At 38.5% G+C, this 22,625-nt stretch overlaps 1 protein-coding gene across 8 annotated transcripts in view; it reads left to right on the plus strand.

The window, feature by feature from the left end:
• ADAMTSL1 (ADAMTS like 1) overlaps positions 1 to 22,625 on the plus strand; it is an 883,534-nt gene that overhangs the window by 631,854 nt on the left and 229,055 nt on the right. For 7 of the 8 annotated variants that reach the window (XM_045043887.1, XM_045043888.1, XM_045043889.1 and 4 more), the window contains 3 exons: positions 774 to 900; positions 16,065 to 16,139; positions 19,536 to 19,693. In XM_045043887.1, the coding sequence (XP_044899822.1) occupies positions 774 to 900; positions 16,065 to 16,139; positions 19,536 to 19,693 (360 nt within the window). The remainder of the gene's footprint in view (positions 1 to 773; positions 901 to 16,064; positions 16,140 to 19,535; positions 19,694 to 22,625) is intronic. The other variant, XM_045043885.1, reaches the window with a different exon arrangement.

Consider the following 22,625-nt stretch of genomic DNA (forward strand, 5'->3'; position numbering starts at 1 on the left):
TTGCCTAATTGTTCTCAGAATTAACAAGATACTTGTGTCTGGTACAGGACACGGCCAAGCAAAAAGGGCCTCAGTATTAGTTCTATCTGCTGCCTTCCACATCAACCCTCCTCTCCTACCACACATACATACAATGATCTTGCCTCTGTCAGATGATTCTGTGATTGTCTCTTAGTTGTGCTATAGAAAGGGAAGTATTTTCATTATCATTCAGCAAATATCTATTAAGGGCTTATATTTTGCCAGTATTCTTCTAGTGGCTTGGAATACATCAATGTACTCCAATGGACCCCATATATAAAACCCCTTCGCTTACACAGCTTACAGCCTAAGGAACATATGGAACATGAAAATAATTCTTGGAACTTTTCCTGCTACAGTTACTTCGTGATTGTATTTTTGTAGTTTTCATGAATCATAATTATTGACAGTGGGAATGATTTTTTAATGAAGACTCTATAATATCAATAGTTGAAGATTTCCTTTCTCCCTCACCTTCTCCCCTGCCTCTTTTCTATCTCTCTCCCTCTGTCTCTCTGTTTCTCTCTCTCCACCCTTCTTTCTGTTTACATATTTAAACTGTAAAAACATCGTTACCTGTTTTCTTCCCTAGCTTGATTGAAATTCCAGCTGAATTCATTCCCCTTTATGGGAAGCATGTTTTATGCTTCCTCAGAATTGAAGGAAGGGTCATTTAGTGGTTGATGATGGGCCTCACAATGGATCCCTACAGTGAGAACCTGGTTGAATTATACATCTCTCTTTCCTGTTAGATTGTTGGCTGTGATCACCAGCTCGGAAGCACCATGAAGGAAGATAACTGTGGAGTCTGCAACGGGGATGGGTCCACCTGCCGACTGGTCCGAGGGCAGTACAAATCCCAGCTCTCTGCAACCAAATGTAAGACACGACAAATGTGGGGCAATCTTTGGGTTTGTTGGCTAATTCATCTCCCCTGATTTCATGCTGGCTCACCTCAGCATCTAGGGAAAAACGCCACCACCAAAATGAATATGAGCCTGAAAATGTTGTAGAAAGCTTCATGTTCCTGCTTTGTGTATTAGTGTAGGTAGACCAAGTCCGGTAACCCATTGCAACCCCAAGGAGGAAACTTTTCCTTGGTGGCGCCACAGGAGTGAACTACACATGGATCAGGACACACGCTATTTATAAACATAGACATGCAATTTGCTGCCCACAATGAGGATGGGCTGCATCCAAGCCTCAGCCTGATATGTAGTCTGGTGTGCCTGGTGGAATACAGCAGGGAGAGTGTGCAGACCTAAACAAATTCACTTCTACCACTGTGAAATCACGCTGCCTTCCTTTACAAAATGACCTTTTATTGGTGCTGATCACAGGTTCTTTCAGAATTAATATTGGGCAGCGATTATGTGAAGCCATTTATTGACTCTCATGTCTTAGCCTCTCTATACAATCACAGTAAATGTATGGTTATTACAATATGTGCTGAGAGCTTTGCATGATCATCTCATTTTACCCTTATAACAGCCATTTAGCAAGGGGTTGCTTATTCTTATATTATGAATAAGATAGCTGAAGCTTAGATAGATTATGTGACTTGCTCAGAGTAACACAACTCTAAAGTAGTAGAGCCAAGATTCGAGCCCAGAGTCCAATTCCAGAACCTAAGCACTTATCCATTCCTCTAAACTGTCCCACAACCCTGCTGACTGCTTCCATGGTGGGACATTTGAAAGCAATTAGATGGATCAAGACAAGGTACCTCAGATGTCTGCCCAGCTGGGTCTTGCTAGGGGAGATGGTGTATGTTCTCATGATAACTAAGATAACAACACAGTCACACAGCAATCCAGATCATTTTACAATACAATGTCCTCTGTGATGGTCACTGCTCTAGGTACTGCATCAGATATAGATAGAAATAAGGCAGCTCTTGGGGTACCTGGGTGGCTCAGTCGGTAAAACATCCAAGTCTTGATTTTGGCTCAGGTCATGATCTCACAGTTTGTGAGATTAAGCCCTGCATCAGGCTCCGTGCTGACAGCACGTAGCCTGATTGAATTTCTTTCTCTCTCTCTCTCTCTCTCTCTCTCTCTCTCTCTCTGTCTCTCTCTTTCTCTCTCTCTCTCTCTCTCTCTCTCTCTCCCTCCCTCCCTCAAAATAAATAAATAAACATTTAAAAAAAAGAAATAAGGCATCTCTTGTACTCTAAGACATATATTTTTAGAATAATCTGACCTTGCTTGGTATACTGTCTCCAGATTTTGCCATTATCCAGAATCCTTTAATAGATCTTTGAGTATCTTTGCATGTGTCTCCCCTGGCTTGGGAACTGAGAAGGAATATCTTTACTGAATGTGGTTTTGTTCTCTCTACTTGTTGACTAGCTGGGAAAAAACAGTTGACATTTGGTGGGGTCTGTGGCTTTAAATGGACTTGTAGGTCAAGAAAAAAGGCAGTATGTGCTAGAGAATTATTCCCAGAAGTCAGAAAAAGGCAGTTTGCTCAAAGGAATAGGCTCTAGGGAAGAAAAGGTAGTAGCCAGAAAGACTAGGGACTTTTAAACACCAGAAACATTGGAGGTACCAGCTCAGGGAACTCTACATTCTAACACCCCTGCAGGCAGTGAAAAATGTGAATCTGTGGGGGAGAGAGACTCTGGCAGAGAAAATGAAGGATGAGGTTAGACATTGATATAGTGCATTCAGGTGAGATTTTTTTCTTTCGTATGTTGGTAGCTTCTTTCTGTAAGATGAAAAATTAAAGAATTTGGAAGATGAAAACCAGAGGATAGAAGCATAATTCTTTTGTAAATCTCTGAAGTCATGGTGGTATATTTGAGGGAGGGAGAAAGCTACATTTCAAAAGTCACTTATATGGAAAACAAACCCTAGAAGAGTTAAAGTCTTTCTAATTATTTATGTCACATAATTGAATCAATGCTTGTTATCTAGGAATCTAGGAATTTCTGCTAGGCACAAAAAAAGGAGATTGCGCTGTCTTGTGCAGTAATTGCTCTGTAGCAGGGGCAGGGTAAGGGTAGGGAATCTTCCTTGCATTCCCATTCATGTTATCTGCCTAAACACTCTGCCTGGATAGATAGTCCTCTTACCCTCCTGTTAGGGTGTCATCAGGGACCTCTGGGGCCTGAATCACTGGAACAATGTGGAGAAGCTCTGAAAGAACAAATTGAAGCAAACTAAGGGACATAAGTCATCCCCAGGTCTGCCAACAGGTATTTCAATGAAAAGCACTCAATTCAGGACCAAGAAGAGGTAAATTATATAATACACAACCTGATGATTATCCATAATGACAAAACACAATTGATTCATTTACCTTAGCACTGACGATGCCTCATGACAAAATGATTTATCTGAATAAAGCCCAACATATGCATGTACCTCGCCACAATGTATAGCAGATGCTGAACAAACTGCCTCATTTACATTTTCTCCACCCCAGAAGAATCTTCCACCCTATATTTACAGACTGTGAGTGACCCACAGGCAGGGAAGATTAGGCTGCTCTGCGGGGCCCAGTGTGCTGGCCAGGTGAGCAGTTCCCCACCCGTGAAGGCCTGGAGGAGCTGTGCCGGATCTGTCCCCTGCACTCTGCCAAAAGGCACTGTAAGCCAGCCACATGCTCTCTTCGCACTCCTAGCACTCAGATTCCCCACATTGAACTCATTTTCTTCTGAACTTATATCCAAGATTTTTTTAATGTTATCAAGCCTTGGGGGAACAAAGAGAAAACAGAGGAGTGGAGAAAGACCATGGCGGGAAGTGCCAGAAGGAAAAAGAGAAGTAGGAGAAACTTATCCAATGGCTGCCATTTGCTGGCACGTAAAAAAGAAACCATCTTTGTATCAAAAGACATTATAATGCCTAATACAAATACACACAAGAAAGAGAGATCAAGGCACATTTTCCCCCTTTTTAAAGGCAAAGGCTGTCCACTGATAGCATTCAGTCTTTCCATTTTTCCCGGTCACTTCAACTTCCCAGCCCAACAAAAAAAGAATGAGTTTAACTAACATTAACTTTTGATTCTTGAAATTAAAGGCTCATTTTCTTGCAAATTGTATTGGCTTGTACCCTATTACATATTTTCCAAGTGTATGCAATATATACTTAGAACTAAAGCCAGCCTATTTGCTATCAATTTAATATCTCCAGCTTTGCAAACCTCTCATATGAATTGGTGTGTTTTGAAATCACCTGGATAGCCTAAGGCTCCTGAGGGACAGAAAGAAAAAGAAAAAACAAAAAACAAAAAAACAGACAAAACAAATAACTAAATAAAATGCGTGTGTGTCATATGGTGGTAGGAGTCTTGGAAAAAAGTAAAGCAGGGAAGAACAGGAGATAGGGATGGGCTGCCAGCCAAGTGTGTTACAGGGAGTTGCAATACTCAACAGGTTAGTAAGAAAAGGACTCACTGATAAGGTGGCATCTGAACCAGGATCTGAGGTCACCATGCAAAAGTCAAGGGAAAGAGATTTCCAGTCATAGAGAAAAGCAAGTACTAAGGCCCTGAGGTAGACACATCCTTGGCATATTTCTGGAAGTGCAAAGAAGCTAATTTGACTAAAGTAAAGTAAGTTTAAATTTTTTTTTTAACATTTTTTCATTTTTGAGAGTGAGAGAGACAGAGCATGAGTGGGGTAGGGGCAGAGAGGGAGGGAGACACAGAGTCAGAAGCAGGCTCCAGGCTCTGAGCTGTCAGCACAGGGCCCGACGCAAGGCTTGAACTCACAAACCGTGAGATCATGACCTGAGCCAAATTCGGACACTCAACCGAGCCACCCTGGTGCCCCTAAAGTAAAGTAAGTTTAAAGACGACTAGAGGAAATCATGAAAGCAGCAGGGTTGTGAGACAGGCGGAAGAATGGCGCAGATATTGTAGGATTTTGTAAGGATTGTGGCTTTTAGTCAGAATGAGATGAGAATTAACAAGAGGATTTTGAGTAGAGGAATGACTTGATTTATTTTTAAAAGCATTATTCTATCTACTGTGTTGGGAATAGACTACAGTTGGTCCGACTATGGAAGTAAGAAAAGTGGTCAAGAGGCTGTCACAGTAAGCCAGTCCTGGAATGATGACAACTTAAACCATGGTAGGAGTGAGAGAGGTGTTAAGTGATTCAACTCTGAATATACTGCATTTCTTTGAATCTAAGACATCACTGATTAAAAGATGTGCCAGTATTTTATGCACCATAAGAAAGAAAATTAAGAGACTGTGACACAATGCCTCCTGACAACTTAGGGTTCTTATTTTTTTTTTTTCAACTTTTTTTTTTTTTTTTTTTTTTTTTTTTTTTGGGACAGAGAGAGACAGAGCATGAATGGGGGAGGGGCAGAGAGAGAGGGAGACACAGAATCGGAAACAGGCTCCAGGCTCTGAGCCATCAGCCCAGAGCCTGACGCGGGGCTCGAACTCCCGGACCGCGAGATCGTGACCTGGCTGAAGTCGGACGCTTAACCGACTGCGCCACCCAGGCGCCCCTAGGGTTCTTATTTGATAGCTCTTAAACAATCTACTTGAGATTTAAACATTTTTTAACATTTTAAAAAATTATTTTAGAGAGAAGTGAGAGTGAGGGAAAGAGACAGAAAGAGAGAGATTCTTAAGCAGGCTCTACACTCAGCACAGAGCCTGACTCGAGGCTCAATCCCACAACCCTGCAATCATGACCCAAGCCAAAATCAAGAGTCAGACACTCAACTGACTGAGCCACCCAGGTGCCTCTAGATATGGATTTTTAAAAAACTATGTATTATTCATACATACAGAAAACCTGAAATAAATTCATAAGTTGGTAAATAAAGCTAAAGTAAAACTTTTTCTCAAATTTCAATTTCTTTTTAATCATTTTGGACTCAATTTCCACATGTCATGGGGGTACTTGTAATACAGCGTTTTTAAATGAATCCATGAAAGAAATAAAATCCATTGGTACTGGATTATTTTTTTAACCAGCTGTATTGAGGCATAAATGACATACAATAAACTAGATATTTAAAGTGTTTGACTTTGTGCATATATCTGTGAAGCCATCTCCATGATCAAGCTCATAAACATATCCATCATCCCCCAAACTTTCTCGTGCCCCTTGTAATTCATCCCTTCTGCTCTCCTGCTTCTGTCCCCTGGCAACCACAGATCTTCTTTTTGTCACTATAGATTTAGTTGTGTTTTATATAAATGGAATTATACAATATATGCTATTTTCCAGATGGCTTCTTTCATTCACCATAATTATTTTGAGATTCATTAATGTTGTAGCATGCATCACTAGTGTATAGTAATTCCAGTGTATGGACATACCGTAGTTTGTTTCTCCATTCACCTGTTGACAGAGAGGTTGGGTTGTTTTCACTTGGGAGGTCTTATAAATAAAGCTGCTGTGAATAGTCATATACACATTTTCATATGGACATATGCTTGCATTTCTCTTGGGTAAATTCCTGGGAGTATAATGGCTAGATCATATGGTAAGTATATATTTACCATTTTAAGAAACTGCCAGACAGTTTTCCAGAGTAGCTTACTAGCTTGCATTTCTACTAACAATGTGTAGGAGTTTCAGTTGCTTCACATTCTTGCCATCACTTAATATTGCCAGTATTTTTTTATTTCAGCAATTCTAATTGGTGCATAGTAAGTAGTATATCAGCATTGTTTTCATTTGCATTTTCCTGGTGACTAATGATGTTGAATATCTTTTCATTTTCTATTAGTTTCCAGTTGCTACTGTATCAAACTACCACAAACTTAGTGTCTTAAAGCAACACACTTATTATTTTATGGTTCTGGAGGTTCAGAAGTCTGAAATGGGTCTTGCTAAGCTGAGATCAGGATGTTAAGCAGAGCTCTGTTCCTTCTGGAAACTCTAAGAGTTCATTCATTTTCTTTGATCTTGCCTTTCTAGCTTGTTAGGTTATCTAAGTTGCTTGGCATTGTTAGAGCTTGCAGTGTAAAATCTTCACATCTCCTTCTACCTCCAATGTCTTCTTCCATCTCTCTCGTCCAATTTAGAGAACACTTGTGATTACATTGGACCCACCCAGATAGTCCAAGATGATCTCTTTATTTTATAGTCAGCTGATTACCAGTCTTAATTTCATCAGCAATCTTAATTCCCCCTTTCCACTTAACATAACATATTCATAGGTTCTGGGGATTAAAACATGGGCATCTCTGGTGGAGTGAGGGGGCAAAATCATGCTGCCCACTACACAGGTGCTTATTTCTTCTTTGATGTGATGTTGGTTAAAGTCCTTTGCCCAGTTTTTAAATGGGTAGCTTGGTTTCCAACTAATGAGTTTTGAGAATTCTTTATGCATTCTGGGTACAAGTCCTTTGTCAGATATGTGATTTGAAAATATTTTCTCTCAATAGTTACTCTTTCCCCCCAAAACTTGCTTAATATTAGCTTTCATAGAGCAAAAACTTTTAATTTTGATAAAGACCAGTTATCAGTTTTTTCTTTCCAGTACTGTGCCTTTAACATTGTATTAAAGAACTCCTTTCCTAATCCCAGGTCACAAATTTTCTCCTATATTTTCTTCTAAAAGTGTTACAGTTTTATATTTTAGCTCTGTATCAATGACCTATTTTCTGTTAATTTTTTTGTAAAGTATATCTTGGTATTATAAGATATATCTAGGTTATGTTTTTTGGTATTAGAAAGTCCAACTCTATCAGCCCCATTTGTTGAAAAGATGACCTATTCTGTCTTGAATTCCCTTTAAAACTTTGTCAAAAGTCCACTGGCCATTTGTGCATGGGTCTCTTCTTGGACTCTCTATTCTGCTCTATGTGTCAATTCTTCACCAGTACCACATTGTCTTGGCCACTATAGCTTTAAAGTAAGTCTTAAAATCAAGTAGTTTGATTCCTCAAACTCTGCCCTCCTTCTCAAATTCATTTGGCTTTTCTGTTCTAATTCCTTTGCCTTCCCGTATAAATTTTTCAATCTGTTTGTCTATATCTATAAAAAAAATCCTGCTGAAATTTTGATTTACAATTTTGCTAATTCTATAAATTGGTATGTGGGGAGTTTAACCTATGAGCATTTCATGGCTACCCATTTCTTTAGGTCTTTTTTTTTCATTCCTTCCATCAGCTTTTATTGGTTTTCAGCATACATATCTGTATTTGGTTAAATTTGTACCTCTTTGAATTTTTTGCCCTATTGCGTGGTATTTTATTTCAATTTCCAATTGTGGATTGATAGTTTATTCTTGTCTGTTGTCTGTGTATTTTGCAAACTTGCTAATCCAATTACTAGCTCTGAGAGTTTTTGGATTTTCTACATAAACAATCACATTGTTTTATAAATAAGGATGATTTACTTCTTCCTTATCATGTCATAAGCCATTTACTTATGTTTATGGCCTCATTGCCTGGCAGGGATGTTCAATATGATGTTAAATAGAAGAAGCAAGAATGGATATCCTAATCTCTTTTCCAATTATAAGAGGGAAAGCATTCAGTTTCTTGCCATTGAGTATGAAGTTAGCTGTAGGTTTTTTGAAGATACCTTTTATCACATTGAGGAAGTCCTTATGTCTTCCTAATTTGCTGAGAGTTATTATGATGAATGGATGTTGAATTTCGTCATGGTTTTTCTGTCTCAAATGATGTGAGCATGTGGTTTTTCTTCCTTAGACTTGTTGTGATGGATAATATTAATTGATTTTCAAATAAAGAAGAAGTCTTGCTTTCCTGGGATAAACTCTGCTTGGCCATAGTGTATTATTCTTTATATAGATTTTTGGATATGATTTGCCAGTGTTTTGTTTGAGGGTTTTTTACATCTATGCTCATGAGAGATAGTTTTCTGTAGTGTGCTTTTCATACACCATCTTTGGGTACCTCATACAATGAGTTGGGAAGTGATTTCTCTGTTTTTTGGAAAAGGTTGCATAATATTGATGCTATTTCTTCTTTAAATGCTTTGCATCATTCACCATTGAAATTCTCTGGGCCTAGAGATTTGTGTGTGTGTGTGTGTGTGTGTGTGTGTGTGTGTGTGTACTTAAGTTCCTGAATATATGGAATAAAGTTATAGTAAATATTTTAATGTCTCTCCTGTGTTTTGATGGATTGACTTTTCCCTTCAGTATGGGCTGTAATTTTTTTGGCTCCTTTGCATACTGGTAATTTCTGACCTGATTCCGATATTGCAAATTTTATCTTTTTGGATACTAGATATTTTTGTATTCCTATATATGTTTTTGAGTTTTGTTCTGGAAGCAATGAAGTTACTTGGAATCAGTTTGATCTTTGGGGGTCTTAAAATTTGGTTGGCAAAACTAAAGCCATGTTTGACTAGTGCTAATTGTCCCCTACTACTAAAGTAAGACCCTTTGAATGTTCAGTGTCCCATGAATTATAAAGTTTTCTAGCCTGACTAGTGGGACAAGATACTATTCCCAGCCCTATCTGCATGCCAGATACTCATCTCTATAATTCTTTTGTGCTGTTATTTCCCTAGCCTCAGGTAGTTTCTTTATACCCATGTTCTGATTTGCATGGTTATGCTGCTGGTTACCCAAAGAGAATATTTTTAAATATATAATACCATATATTATTAGTATGTCATGTAAATATTTTTCCCAGTTTTACTGAGAAATGATTGATACGTATCACTGTACAAGTTTGGGTGTACAGCATGATGGGAGAATACTCTTAAATCTCCAGAATTATCTCTGTGTTGCTCTCTTCTCTCTGATAGTCTGTCATTCAAACTCCAGCCACTGATCTTTTTGGATTCTTGGCTTTGTCTCCTAAACTCAGGGAATCCTCCGGGCTTGGAGTTCCCACCTCCTGAGGGGCAGCCTGGAAAGTCTTTCAAAGCTGGGGCAATGTTAAGGCTCACCTACCTTGTTTCCTGATTCTCAGGGACTGCTGCCCTTATTTACTTGATATCCAGTGTCATGAAAGCCATGGTTTTATATAAATTTCTGACTTGTTGGTTGTTTCCAGGCAGAATATTGAGTCTGGGTGCTGTTATTTGATCCTGTCAGGAACCAGAAGTCTTTTTTTTTTCTTGAGAGAGAGAGAGAGAGGGTGCAAGTGAGCAAGGAGAGAAAGACAGAGAGAGAGACAGAGAGACAGAGACAGAGAGAGAGACAGAGAGAGAGAGAGAGATGGGCTTCACCCGAAGCAGGGCTCATGTTCACCCAATGTGGGACTCAAGTTCACGAACCATGAGATCATGGCCTGAGCCAAAGTCAGATGTTCAACAACTGAGCCAGCAAGGCACCGAGGAACCAGAAGATTTAATGATGGGCTCTTAATTCAAGTTTGCAGTTGTATATGGCTAGCTGGGTTTTGACTAAACTTTGGCAATGTTATTAAATACTTCTGATTCCTCATCTCCCTACATCCTCCATAACTGTTTAGTTCCAAAAGGTTAAAGAAATGTGTTCCACTATTATCTTAGAATCTTCTTCCAAGCTTCTGACACCCATTTTGCAAGTTTGATACTGGTTGTTTTAGTGCTAGCAACTGTACAAGCAAAGGTAACTAAAGCAGGACTACTGCCTCGGTGAGAGAATATAATGCAGCATTGATCGTGGGATGCATTCTGATTTCACATACGTTAAAATGTGAAAGACTGTTCTTCTTAGAATCAATGAAATATGGTATTTTGACTCCTATAGCAATAGGACTTTCTAACTGATTATATATGAATATGAATTCAAGGATGGCTCCAAAGTTTTTGACCTAGGCAACTGTAAGGATGAAGTTCCCAACAGTCCAGCAGGATGTGTCTTGTTTTGTGTGTTGGGTGTGTGTCCTCCATTGTGTAATTACTGATGACCTCTGGGGGAAATTTTCAAGGGCTCAAATGCTCAGCTTCGCTTATTTTATTGGGTATGTTTTAAGAGTAATAAAATGGGCATGAAGATAAAAAATATACTATTAAAACCTCCTTAAGATTGGCAGGCTATTACTATATATACTATTTCTATATGTAGCCAACTGCATTAACAATCACTCTTTTGTTAAAGAAAATTACTAGTCCCAGAGACTTAGAGGGAAAACACCTTAAAAACATAAACATATCAACAGGTCTAAAAATAAGGCAAACTCAGATATCAGAATAGGAAATCCTGCCTCTTCAAAAATGATCATTATCACCTTTCTCTGATACAGCAATGAATCACACAGAAAAATTCACATGTGATAAGATTGAAAAACAATCTAAAATACTCTATAGAAAGATGTGGACAAAGCTGTAATCATCAAGACAGCATGGTATTGGCACAGAAACAGATACATAGACCAATGGAATAGAATAGAAACCCCAGAACTAGACCCACGAAAGTATGGCCAACTAATTAATCTTTGACAAAGCAGGAAAGAATATCCAATGGAAAAAAGACAGTCTCTTTAACAAATGGTGCTGGGAAAACTGAACAGCAATATGCAGAAGGATGAAACTAGACCACTTTCTTACACCATTCACAAAAATAAACTCAAAACGGTTAAAGGACCTGAATGTGAGACAGGAAACCATCAAAACCCTAGAGGAGAAAGCAGGAAAAAAACCTCTCTGACACCAGCTGCAGCAATTTCTTACTTGACACATCCCCAAAGGCAAGGGAATTAAAAGCGAAAATGAACTATTGGGACCTCATGAAGGGAAAAAGCTTCTGCACTGCAAAGGAAACAATCAACAAAACTAAAAGGCAACCAACGGAATGGGAAAAGATATTTGCAAATGACATATTGGACAAAGAGTTAGTATCCAAAGTCCATAAAGAACTCACGAAACTCCACACCCGAAAAACAAATAATCCAGTGAAGAAATGGGCAGAAAACCTGAATAGACACTTCTCTAAAGAAGACATCCAGATGGCCAACAGGCACATGAAAAGATGCTCAACATCGCTCCTCATCAGGGAAATACAAATCAAAACCACACTCAGATACCACCTTCACTCCAGTCAGAGTGGCTAAAATGAACAAATCAGGAGACTATAGATACTGGCAAGGATGTGGAGAAATTGGAACCCTCTTGCACTGTTGGTGGGAATGCAAACTGGTGCAGCTGCTCTGGAAAACAGTGTGGAGGGTCCTCAAAAAATTAAAAATAGATCTACCCTATGACCCAGCAATAGCACTGCTAAGAATTTACCCAAGGGATACAGGAGGGCTGATGCATAGGGGCACTTGTACCCCAATGTTTATAGCAGCACTTTCAACAATAGCCAAATTATGGAAAAAGCCTAAATGTCCATCAACTGATGAATGGATAAAGAAATTGTGGTTTATATACACAATGGAATACTACGTGGCAATGAGAAAGAATGAAATATGGCCTTTTGTAGCAACGTGGATGGAACTGGAGAGTGTTCTGCTAAGTGAAATAAGTCATACAGAGAAAGAGAGATACCATATGTTTTCATTCCTATGTGGATCCTGAGAAACTTAACAGAAGACCATGGGGGAGGGGAAGAAAAAAAAGAAAGGTTAGAGAGGGAGGGAGCCAAAACATAAAAGACTCTTAAAAGCTGAGAACAAACAGGGTTGATGGGGGGTGAGAGGGAGGGGAGGGTGGGTGATGGGTATTGAGGAGGGCACCTGTTGGGATGAGCACTGGGTGTTGTATGAAAACCAATTTGACAATAAATGTCATATTTAAAAAAATAATAAAAAATAAAAAAAGAAAGATGTGGAATACACATATAGCTATGATTTTTGACGAAATATTTTAGGTACAATCTTTGAGAACAATTTTTTTGAGAAAGAGCATTTGCAATCCATATTTGTGAAATGACAGCATTTATGATTTCCAGGGAAAGCTTATCAATTTAATTGAGAAAGAGGTCATCTGATCTCTGAAGCAGGTCTTCTAGAATTGCTGATTAATAACCTAGAAATGTGTCCTAAAGATTAGCATCATGGTTTTGTCAACAAAGCCAGAATAGATAAGGACAGATGCACTTGATCATAGAGCAGTGTGCCTTTTTTGAAAAGGGCACCCGGATGAATGTGAATCACAGTGAGAGAGGATGGAGCACCTGCCTCACCAGCCAAACCTAATGAATTAAACACTAAGGAGGCAGGTGATGAAGCCAGACTGCCCACACATTCTCAAATATCTTAAACACCATTCTGTACTCACTACTGTAATAGCTGCCAAATAGAAGAGCTCCCCCAACCCTAATAATTGAGAATTTATCCTTAAACAAGACCATTACTAATACATATACAACTCAAAGAGTGACTTTTTATCAACATGCAGAATATGCAATTCATTTTTTTCCTGTCTTTTGTCAAATTAAGATCACCATTTCTTAAATCATATTTTGAGATGTATCAACCAGTGTTAATAGATAATATATATAAACAATTTCTCTGGGTAAACCCTTTGGGGATACACTGGATTAAATAGAATGAAACGAGGTTCTCTGGTTCAGGGCTTCTAAGAAATCAACGTGCTTTGTGAATTTCCATGAACAGGGTATAGCGTGTAGTGTTTTTCCAGATTTTGTCTTAGGTCCCTTCTTCTTGGACCATTTTGTGCGGCTGCTGCTTTGCTTGCCTTTTTTGTCACTGAATCTCTGGTGCCTGACATGGGGCCTGACACCAGGAGACACTAAAAAAATATTTGTGGAATAAATAATGAATTTGCTGCTTGCCTGATGAGCTGCTAGGTGCCCATGAGTTCTTACAGAACCATACAGGAATAGACTATGACTCTTCATACCTCTTGTATCATGTGCTGCTGACTCTTCAAGTTTGTACCAGCTTGAGTTGCTCCCTGTTTCGCTTTGACTAGGCAAGCGTAGTCTCCATCGTAGCCTCTTCCCCCAACAACCCTCTGGGTTTCTCCCCTTCTTCTTTGGGGAGCATGCAAAAGTTAGCGTATCAGCCAGAAGCTGGGGTGAATGCCCCAGCATGTGGAATGTGAGTCCCTTCTCAACAGAACAAGAGGGAGGCTGCCTGAGTAGTGTGTGGGTCAGAAGACTGCTGCTGAGCATTGCAGGGACGAACAGAAAGCTTCCCTTTTACTTGCACTTTATATGACCTGTGGATAAACAAAGCCTTTCTATTTCCAGAAATCCCATTGTTTTAACTGCTTTGAGTTTCTTTTGTAAACTTAAAAATCCATGTCTTTATGCAAGGCATTTAACGCTCTATGGACCCAGACTGAATATTTTTTGTTCCTTTTCTATATTCCCCTTACATGTTTTTTTTTTCTTCTTATATGCCACAAACTCTTGGCTATCTGAAATTCAGCCTTTTCTTCAACAATGTATGACATTAAAAACAGCTAGAAGGCTGTAGTGTGAGTAGAATGTTCAATATTGTAGAGGACTTGATAAATGTAACCTCCTTAGGAAAAGAATTGAGAGCATATGATTCTTCGTTCTCATTCAACTGGCTATGTGCTGGGGCCTCAGAGGGTTTAAAAACATAGTAAAAATAAACAGTCTCTCAGTTTCTGTCCTTAAGGATATTTGGAATAGAAGGAGGAAAGTAATATTTATAAAATGCCTCCTGTGTTCCATGCTATATATCGATATCAATCTCTGTATCTTTTCACAACAATATTATGCAGGAAGTGTCATTTTCCCTGTTTTACAAATGAGGAAACTAAGGATCAGAGAAGTTAGAGAACTTTTGCGGTTCGTTTATTGAAATCAAATTCTCTTAAAGACAGGATGATGTTAAGTTTCAGAAAAATGGGTACCTTTTAGGATTACTCTTTTTTTTTTTAATTTTTTTTCAACGTTTTTATTTATTTTTGGGACAGAGAGAGACAGAGCATGAACGGGGGAGGGGCAGAGAGAGAGGGAGACACAGAATCGGAAACAGGCTCCAGGCTCCGAGCCATCAGCCCAGAGCCTGACGCGGGGCTCGAACTCACGGACCGAGAGATCGTGACCTGGCTGAAGTCGGACGCTTAACTGACTGCGCCACCCAGGCACCCCAGGATTACTCTTATTGAAACTAAATTTTTCCAAAGAGTATGATAATATTTAATATTAGAAAAATATATGTGAAGCAGAGAATCCCACAGAGCTTGCGAATATGCTGGTGATTTTAAAAATACTTACTTTCCCCCTTGTCTTCTGGAACGCTCTCCTATTTTTTGACCATTGGCTACTCATTAAACTTCTCAGAGGCTTCATTTCTTCATCATAAAATGGGGATGGTAGCATCCCCTTTGCCTATGTTACAAGTTTTGGGTGAAGGGGTAAATAGTATAATTTAGGTGTAAGTGAAACTCTTCAGTGGCATGAAAATGTGAGGTATTGTCACAAATGTCACAAGGAAGAATGTCGGTGGTGTGTTTGCAGTGCATGTAATATACATTTAATTTTTTTTTCAAAAATGTAGATTTGGGGACTGCTTCCAGTGAATGGAGGCTCAGTTTGCAAGTAGGGTGAAAGTAACCCATTTCTAAATTATCTGTGATTCAGCCAAAAAAAAATTCTTTTTTAAGTTTCGAGCAGAGAGAGTATGTGGGGGGAAATGTTCATAGCCATTTCTGAGACACTATATATGGTATATATAGATGTAGATTGGGTGAAGGATATGAAAGAACCAGAAGGCATGATTTCTGCCCTCGAGTTATTTAACAAATGCAAATTTGTTTTCTCCTATTCTTATGTGTCCTACTAATCCAAGATCATTGCTTTGCTAGAAAGAAATCCAGGTTTTGATATAATAAAGTCCTTCTTTGGACATTACAATTTATTTTCATTTTGTAATCTGGAGAAATTTGGCAGTGTAAAACCAGTTTTAAAATCAGAAATGAAAACTTACAAATTCATTTCTCAATCTATCAAAAAAAAATATATATATATATCCATATCCACATATGGTGGCCATATCAACCGTAAGTTATCTAGTGACCAACTTCACTGGCATATTTTATTTTGAGGAAAATGGAAATTTTGATTCCCAAATATTAGTGTTCATATTTCAGGCACTTAAAAATTGTTATTTAGAGGAGTACATAAGTCAGTGCCTTTATATAGGAGCCAATCAATAATTTTGTATCAAATTATGTGGTTTAAAGATACTGCTTTGTTTCTCTCTAGTGGATGATACTGTGGTTGCTATTCCCTATGGAAGTAGACATATTCGCCTTGTCTTAAAAGGACCTGATCACTTGTGTAAGTAAACTCAGTTGCTTTCCTTTGAGTATTGGGAATTTTAGTCATTATTATTTTTTGTTCCCAGAAGAGATTAAAATACAGAAGTGCAAATCTTTCTACTCTATCATAATATGATATTCTGAGTGCTTCTGTTTATCTTTTGGCTGCCTGATGAGATAGCAAAAACCTCAGGGTAATTATCTCTAACCACAGTCATCCTAAAAAACACAAAATAGATGCTCCCAGTAGGTTGTTCATGAGTTAAGCACATGTTTATGTTTTTGTGCATATTATTTCTCATTCTCTTCTTCCCCTCCGATCAGTCTCCATCTTTTTCTTGCCTTGCTTTTTTCCTCCTCCTTCCAGCCTTCCCTCCCTCTCCTATGTTCGTTCGTTCTTTCTTTCCTTCTTTCCTTTTCTTTCTTTCTTTCTTTCTTTCTTTCTTTCTTTCTTTCTTTCTTTCTTTCTTTCTTTCTTTCTATTCTCATGTTCCATTACTTTATCAATTCAGGGGAATATAGAAGCATCAAACAACTTTAACCCTGGGGCATTTAAAGAAAACCATTGTGGTGTAACGAAACATCCCATGTACTAAAGAAAATGCAAAGCCTTTATATATTAAAGGCAGCTATTGGGATTCAGGACTGAAGGGTAATCAAACCCTAAAGATCAAGTGGTAGCATGGTTCCACCAGAATTTAGAAAGAACTGATCTTCAGTCATGGCAAGGCAGTAGTACACAGCCATATCTTTTCTTTTTTGTTATTAGCATTTAGTATTATTTAGATGTAGACCCATAAATTACTAGCAGAAAATTATAGGCTATAAACCAGCGAGGGGGTATGAAAGTTATATTGTATTTTGTACAAAATTCAGCTACACTGAAAGACTTCTCTTCAGCTGGTCCCTTGAGCATTTCTGATCTCCACTGTGACTATTCCTGGATTCCTTAAGAACCATCTATCATCTTCTCTTCTTTCTCCCCTCCCACACACATGCCTATGAAACCAATTTAGGTAGCAGGCATTATCTTTTGGCAATTGGATTATAAATGAAATCATTCCAGAAAGACAAACAAGAGGAAGATAAATTGGAGCCTGTGAAAGTTCAGATAGTCTACTATAGTCTTTCTAAAAATAAAAACAAATACATTTCATGGGAGAGGCAGGATTTGAGGGGTCATGTGAAGGAAAGGAATAAGTAAGGTACAGTTCAGGCAAAGCCAAAAGAAACTGATAAGTCACCTTATATGGATCCAAGTTCTTTTCTAACCCTGAACAACCCCCCAAAATATAGTATCCACATGTCAGGGATGATATATGTGTGTACACTATCACCATTCAAATGATTTGCTTTTCCCCTGGAGGATTGGACAGAGGTAACTGCTCATGTAACAGCCCCACTCAAAAATAGTATTTTTCTGAGCAGTGACAGGCCTGCTCAGAATAAAACATCCAGGCGGAGATCATCACCAAGTTTGGGACTGACTTCTCAATGTGGAAGAAAGAACCTAAAGCAATCCATTTAAGATGAAATTCATTTTTATAAATGTATTAGCCTCCCAGTTTTCCTAATTATGTGATCACTAAGAAGCTAAAGAATTATCTTTGTTTGGTTTAATTGTCCCAAAAATTCAATAGGTAGAGCTGCAGATGATACTTACAAATGATGGAAAGAAAAATGGAATTTGCTTTTTTTTTCCCCCAACAGACATAATGTTGACAGCATGTATGTACCTTAACTTTTTGGGTTTTTTTGGTATCTGGTATTTGGTATCTGTTTGAAATATAACATAATATAATATAATATAATATAATATAATATAATATAAATAGGTAAATAAAGGTCCCCATGTTTCTCTTGTAACCCTTTGCACTTAATTCCCAGAAGCTGGTCGAGTATGGGACCAACCTTAAATATTTAGGGGCAAACCAGAACAAGACTAAGCAGTCTGGTCCAACCCCAGCTTACCTTTAATCAGAAGTACCTTGGGAAGTACAGCTGGGAGGCCTGGTGATAAAATTAAATCAGATGCTCATATCAGGCTTAGACCCCCCAGGATTTTCCCAAAACTAAGTTGGTTTGTGTCTTGAAGATATTTCTACAAATTAGTGCACATACATGTAAGGCAGCTTGAGGAATGAAGGCTAGAAGAAGGAGATCCCATGCTGTTGGCTTTCCTTTGATTACAACAGCTGTGGTTTCCCCTCCAGTTCTCCCTTGATGTGCCCTATGCTCTCTGTGAGGACCTCTCTCTAGGGCAAGGGGATGGAGCCTGACCTACTCCAATTGAAGGGCTACACAGATTTCACCCAAGGGTTGTGGGCATTTCACTGGACATTGAACATCCAACATTCTTCACCTGTTGGTATTCCAGCGTGAAGCAGACAACACTTAGAATAATTTAGTACAGGTACATTAGTACCTCCAGAGACCCTAAAGAGGTCCCAGAACCCCAATCTGCAAAACACGGAAGAGGGGAGTCATTCTGATTGAATGTGGGGTAGGCCACCCAGAGCCTCACCTGACATTTTATCCTTCTGCCAAAGAAACACTGCCAAAACTAAGGGTTCTTATGCAAGTTTTAGAAACACTGACTTAGTCTATCTCTCTTCATACAGTGGGAAGTTATTCCAAATCATTTCTCAGCCACATGAGAATTTAATATGCTCTGAAATATGCAGCATAATTACCATAATCCTCAGCTTGCTCTGATTTCCTATAATCAAAGATGCTTCATAGGCTTTATCATTGGCCAAATTCAGATTGGAATGCTCCAGGAATCAAGAAGTTCCTCTTTCTCTCTTAAACACTTACAAAATGTCATATATGTACATAATACTGTATTAGGTACCAAACAGGATTTTAAAGAGAGAGAACTAAAAAGAATGGGACTTCCTCATCCTCATTACTATAGTTTCTTCTGCACAACAGCACACATGTGGTAAGAAACCAGATAGTACAAATAAACATAAGGTAATGTGTGAATATAAAGTCACATGGGTGCTGAGGAGAACTCGGAGAGTACCCTTGATCTCACAGATCAGAAAGCAAATTCTAGACAGAGAGCCATAGAGACCGAAATCAGTAAGATATGTATGGGAGATGGTTTAATGGAAGGAATAGGATTGTGATGAATTGGAGCACCCAAATGAGGTCATCCACGGAGTTAATTATCTTTTGATCGGGAGCCTTGAATGCCTGGCCAATGAGTTTTAAAATGATTTCATTTGCAACATAAACTCTGTGATCTAGAGGTGCCCATAAATTTTGTTTATATCACAATGTCAACTGTGTCAGCTGTATCAAGGGGGATACTTCTCCCTTCATAGCTGTAGGCTGTTTTATGAAATATGCTTGCTTATGGTAGCCCTGGGAACATCTTTCTTTCCTTTAAATGTGTTTGATTATGTAGATCTGGAAACCAAAACCCTGCAGGGGGCTAAAGGTGAAAGCAGTCTCAGCTCGACAGGCACCTTTCTTGTGGACAATTCTAGTGTGGACTTCCAGAAATTTCCAGACAAAGAGATTCTAAGAATGACTGGACCACTCACAGCAGATTTCATTGTCAAGGTAAGTGCCTTTAGGTTTTCAAGGCACATCCAAACTGTTGTTTATAATCTCCTGAAGACAGAGAGAGAATTTGGGTTTGGGCATAGATTTGGAAATCCTATTACCCAGGAAATGTTTAATTCAACATCATCTTTTCAAGAACATATATTTCCTGGACCTTTCAAGAACATATATTTTTAAAGCCCTAAGAAAGTTCTTAGGTGTGTGTGTATGTATATTATTTAATAAAAAGACCCAAAGACCAACACATCATTAGTTGGAGGATATAAACTGTTTTTAAAACAAATTAGGGTGTAGTTGCCAACTCATAAAGTGTTCTCAGTCAAAGAGAAAGACAAACTAATGATCCATAGACTTGGTCATACTTCCAATTACAAGTTCTGGTTTCTCTTGTACTGGCAAAAAGACTAAGTTGTTTCTTTCTATCAGAGCTTCCCTACTCTTCAAGGTAATATAAAACACATTGCTGGAAGCAACATATACATTCTGTAGGAGAAATGTACACACTAGAAGAATGTTTGGGAATCACAATAAAATAAAACATATTTTTTCTTTCAGTAGGTCAGAAGGACCTGAAGGATTTCAGCTGTAAAGCTGTAAAACTTGTAATGTGTCCAGGACTCCATAAATTTTTCATCATGGGACCTGGAGCCAGAGGACATTTGATTTAAGCTAAGGCTTGATGACCCTGTGGCAGCTGGAAGTAAGAATGCGTATAGGAAAATGTGATAGTCAGTGAGGTTGGATGGAAGAAGGGTTCCAGAGCACTCTTCTCCTTCTCCATCTGCATGGTAGCTCTTTTTAACCCAGTCCAGATGCCAGGTACATTCATGTGAACAAGAAGCTACAAACCAGCAGATATGGTTCACAATAGAAATGATGCTGATAGTTAAATCATTCTATTTAAATATGCAAATACAGTACAGTATTGAAAGATGTCTTTATTTTTTGAAACCCTTAGAGTGCTGTTGAATACACCATTTATGTTAATTTCCCTGGTGGCCTTCAAGAGTTAAAACACATACTAAAAATATAGAATTGGATTCAATAATGTCTGATAATAATAATAATAACAATAAGTGAATAACAATAATAATACGTGAATAATATTATTCACATGCCAGTAGTTCATAGCTTTGCTGACACACACCATATATCTAGCTGCCTTCTGCATATCACCACTTGGATATCCCATAGACACAACCAGCACAACATAGCCAAATCTGGACTTGTCTAGCCCTAATCTAATCTTTAGAAGAAACCTACCTAATCTTCTTTATTTCTTATCTTGTAGAATAATATGCTCTTTACCCAGCCACATCAGAAACCTTTGATTCACTGATTTCCCCTTCTCCGATACGCCCCTGGCTAGCCATCAAACTTTGTCAGTTCTACCTTCATACCATCCCAAGATTATTCTTTCTTCTCCATCCTTGCTGCCACTGCCTTTGTTTAGGCCTTTGTATTTCCTCCTGATCATGCTATGTGCATCCTTCTGAAACTGCAGCCCCAGTGAAAGAAAATGGCTTTCCCAAACAGAAAAGGGTCTTTTGCAGTCATGACACATCCTTCACTAGAACTTCCAACTTAGCTCTACTTGTGAGCACTGCTAAGGTATGGCTGGACCTGCTCAGTTTGTACCTATTTGAGAAATTTCAGAAGACTGTCATAGAGAGAAGTGATGAGTACCTAAGCCACCAAAGTGGTAGAAAAGTTGTGATTTCCATTTGCATTAGTTAGAGTATTAGGCAGAAATAATGCCTTAATATGTCTTTCTGAACAGTCTTGAGCATAAATCTGTTCATAATTCAGCAGCCAAGGAGGATAGGGAGACTCCTGACTACCAGCCTCTTGCTGGCTTGTCTCAGGCAAAAGTTTCTACAACACCAGTGAGAGAAAAGAACATAGGAGGGGACAGCAAAGGCTCACAAATTACCCTTTAACCAAAAGAGAAGAAAAAGATATGGCATTTCAGAGTACATCAACTGAGAGATCCTTTGTGTACTTGATGTCTTTCACGTGTTTGAAATGTCTCCTTGATTCCTTTGATTTTACAGGGATCTATGTTCATCCGTTACCCACACACACATTGGTCCTGCCTTGTGACTTTATCATGACAGTGCAGTGAGTTGCTATGGAAAGTGACCAGTTTTTATCTTCTTTCCTTTCAGTATGAGAAGTCCTTAAATTAGAAACACTGAATCATTGTAATTATAGGAAGAAAAGCTTGGTTCAGAACATTCTTTTTCCTTATTAACTTAAGGAGGCCAAAATTACATATGCCAGATGTGTTTAGCTCCCTAAAACAAAATCCTAATGTGTCAAACTGAAGCTTTCAACATATTCTTGAGAACAAGAACCTGATGTCTGAGGCCGTATGGTTTGTAAAGCTCCAGAGCTAATGATAACAAAGGTCCCAGACGCCCAGAATTAATAAAACCAGAAAAAAAGGAACATGGCAGCTCATCTGTATAAGAAACAATTAGTCCATCAAAGTTAGACATCAGGTTAGCCTCTTCTTTTTATTTTAAACATACTTTTCCTACTTTAAAACGAAAAATTAAGAAGATAGTGAGGAGAGCAGTTCAAGGGCGCCACTAAAAATAAATACCTATGTCTTTACGAAACTAACATTAACTAACAAAATTACTTTGTGCCCTGAAAAGAGTGGCAGCTTTCAAGCCAAGGCACACTTGAATTCAAATTTCAGCTCTGCTATTCCCTAGCTGTGTAGCCTTGAGTAAGTCACTTAATCTCTCTGAAACTCATCTCTCTCATTATAATGTAAAGGTCGAAGATAGTACAGGGTAGTTCTAAATTTAGATTTAATACAAATAAAATGTACTTGCATACGGTAGGAATGTAACAAGTGCTGGTTGCTGTGGTAGTTGTTGGCTTTATTTTTAAAAAATTATTTAATGTTTACTTTTGA

The sequence above is a fragment of the Felis catus genome, chromosome D4 (genome assembly GCF_018350175.1).
Source record: "Felis catus isolate Fca126 chromosome D4, F.catus_Fca126_mat1.0, whole genome shotgun sequence".
Classification (NCBI taxonomy): domain Eukaryota; kingdom Metazoa; phylum Chordata; class Mammalia; order Carnivora; family Felidae; genus Felis; species Felis catus.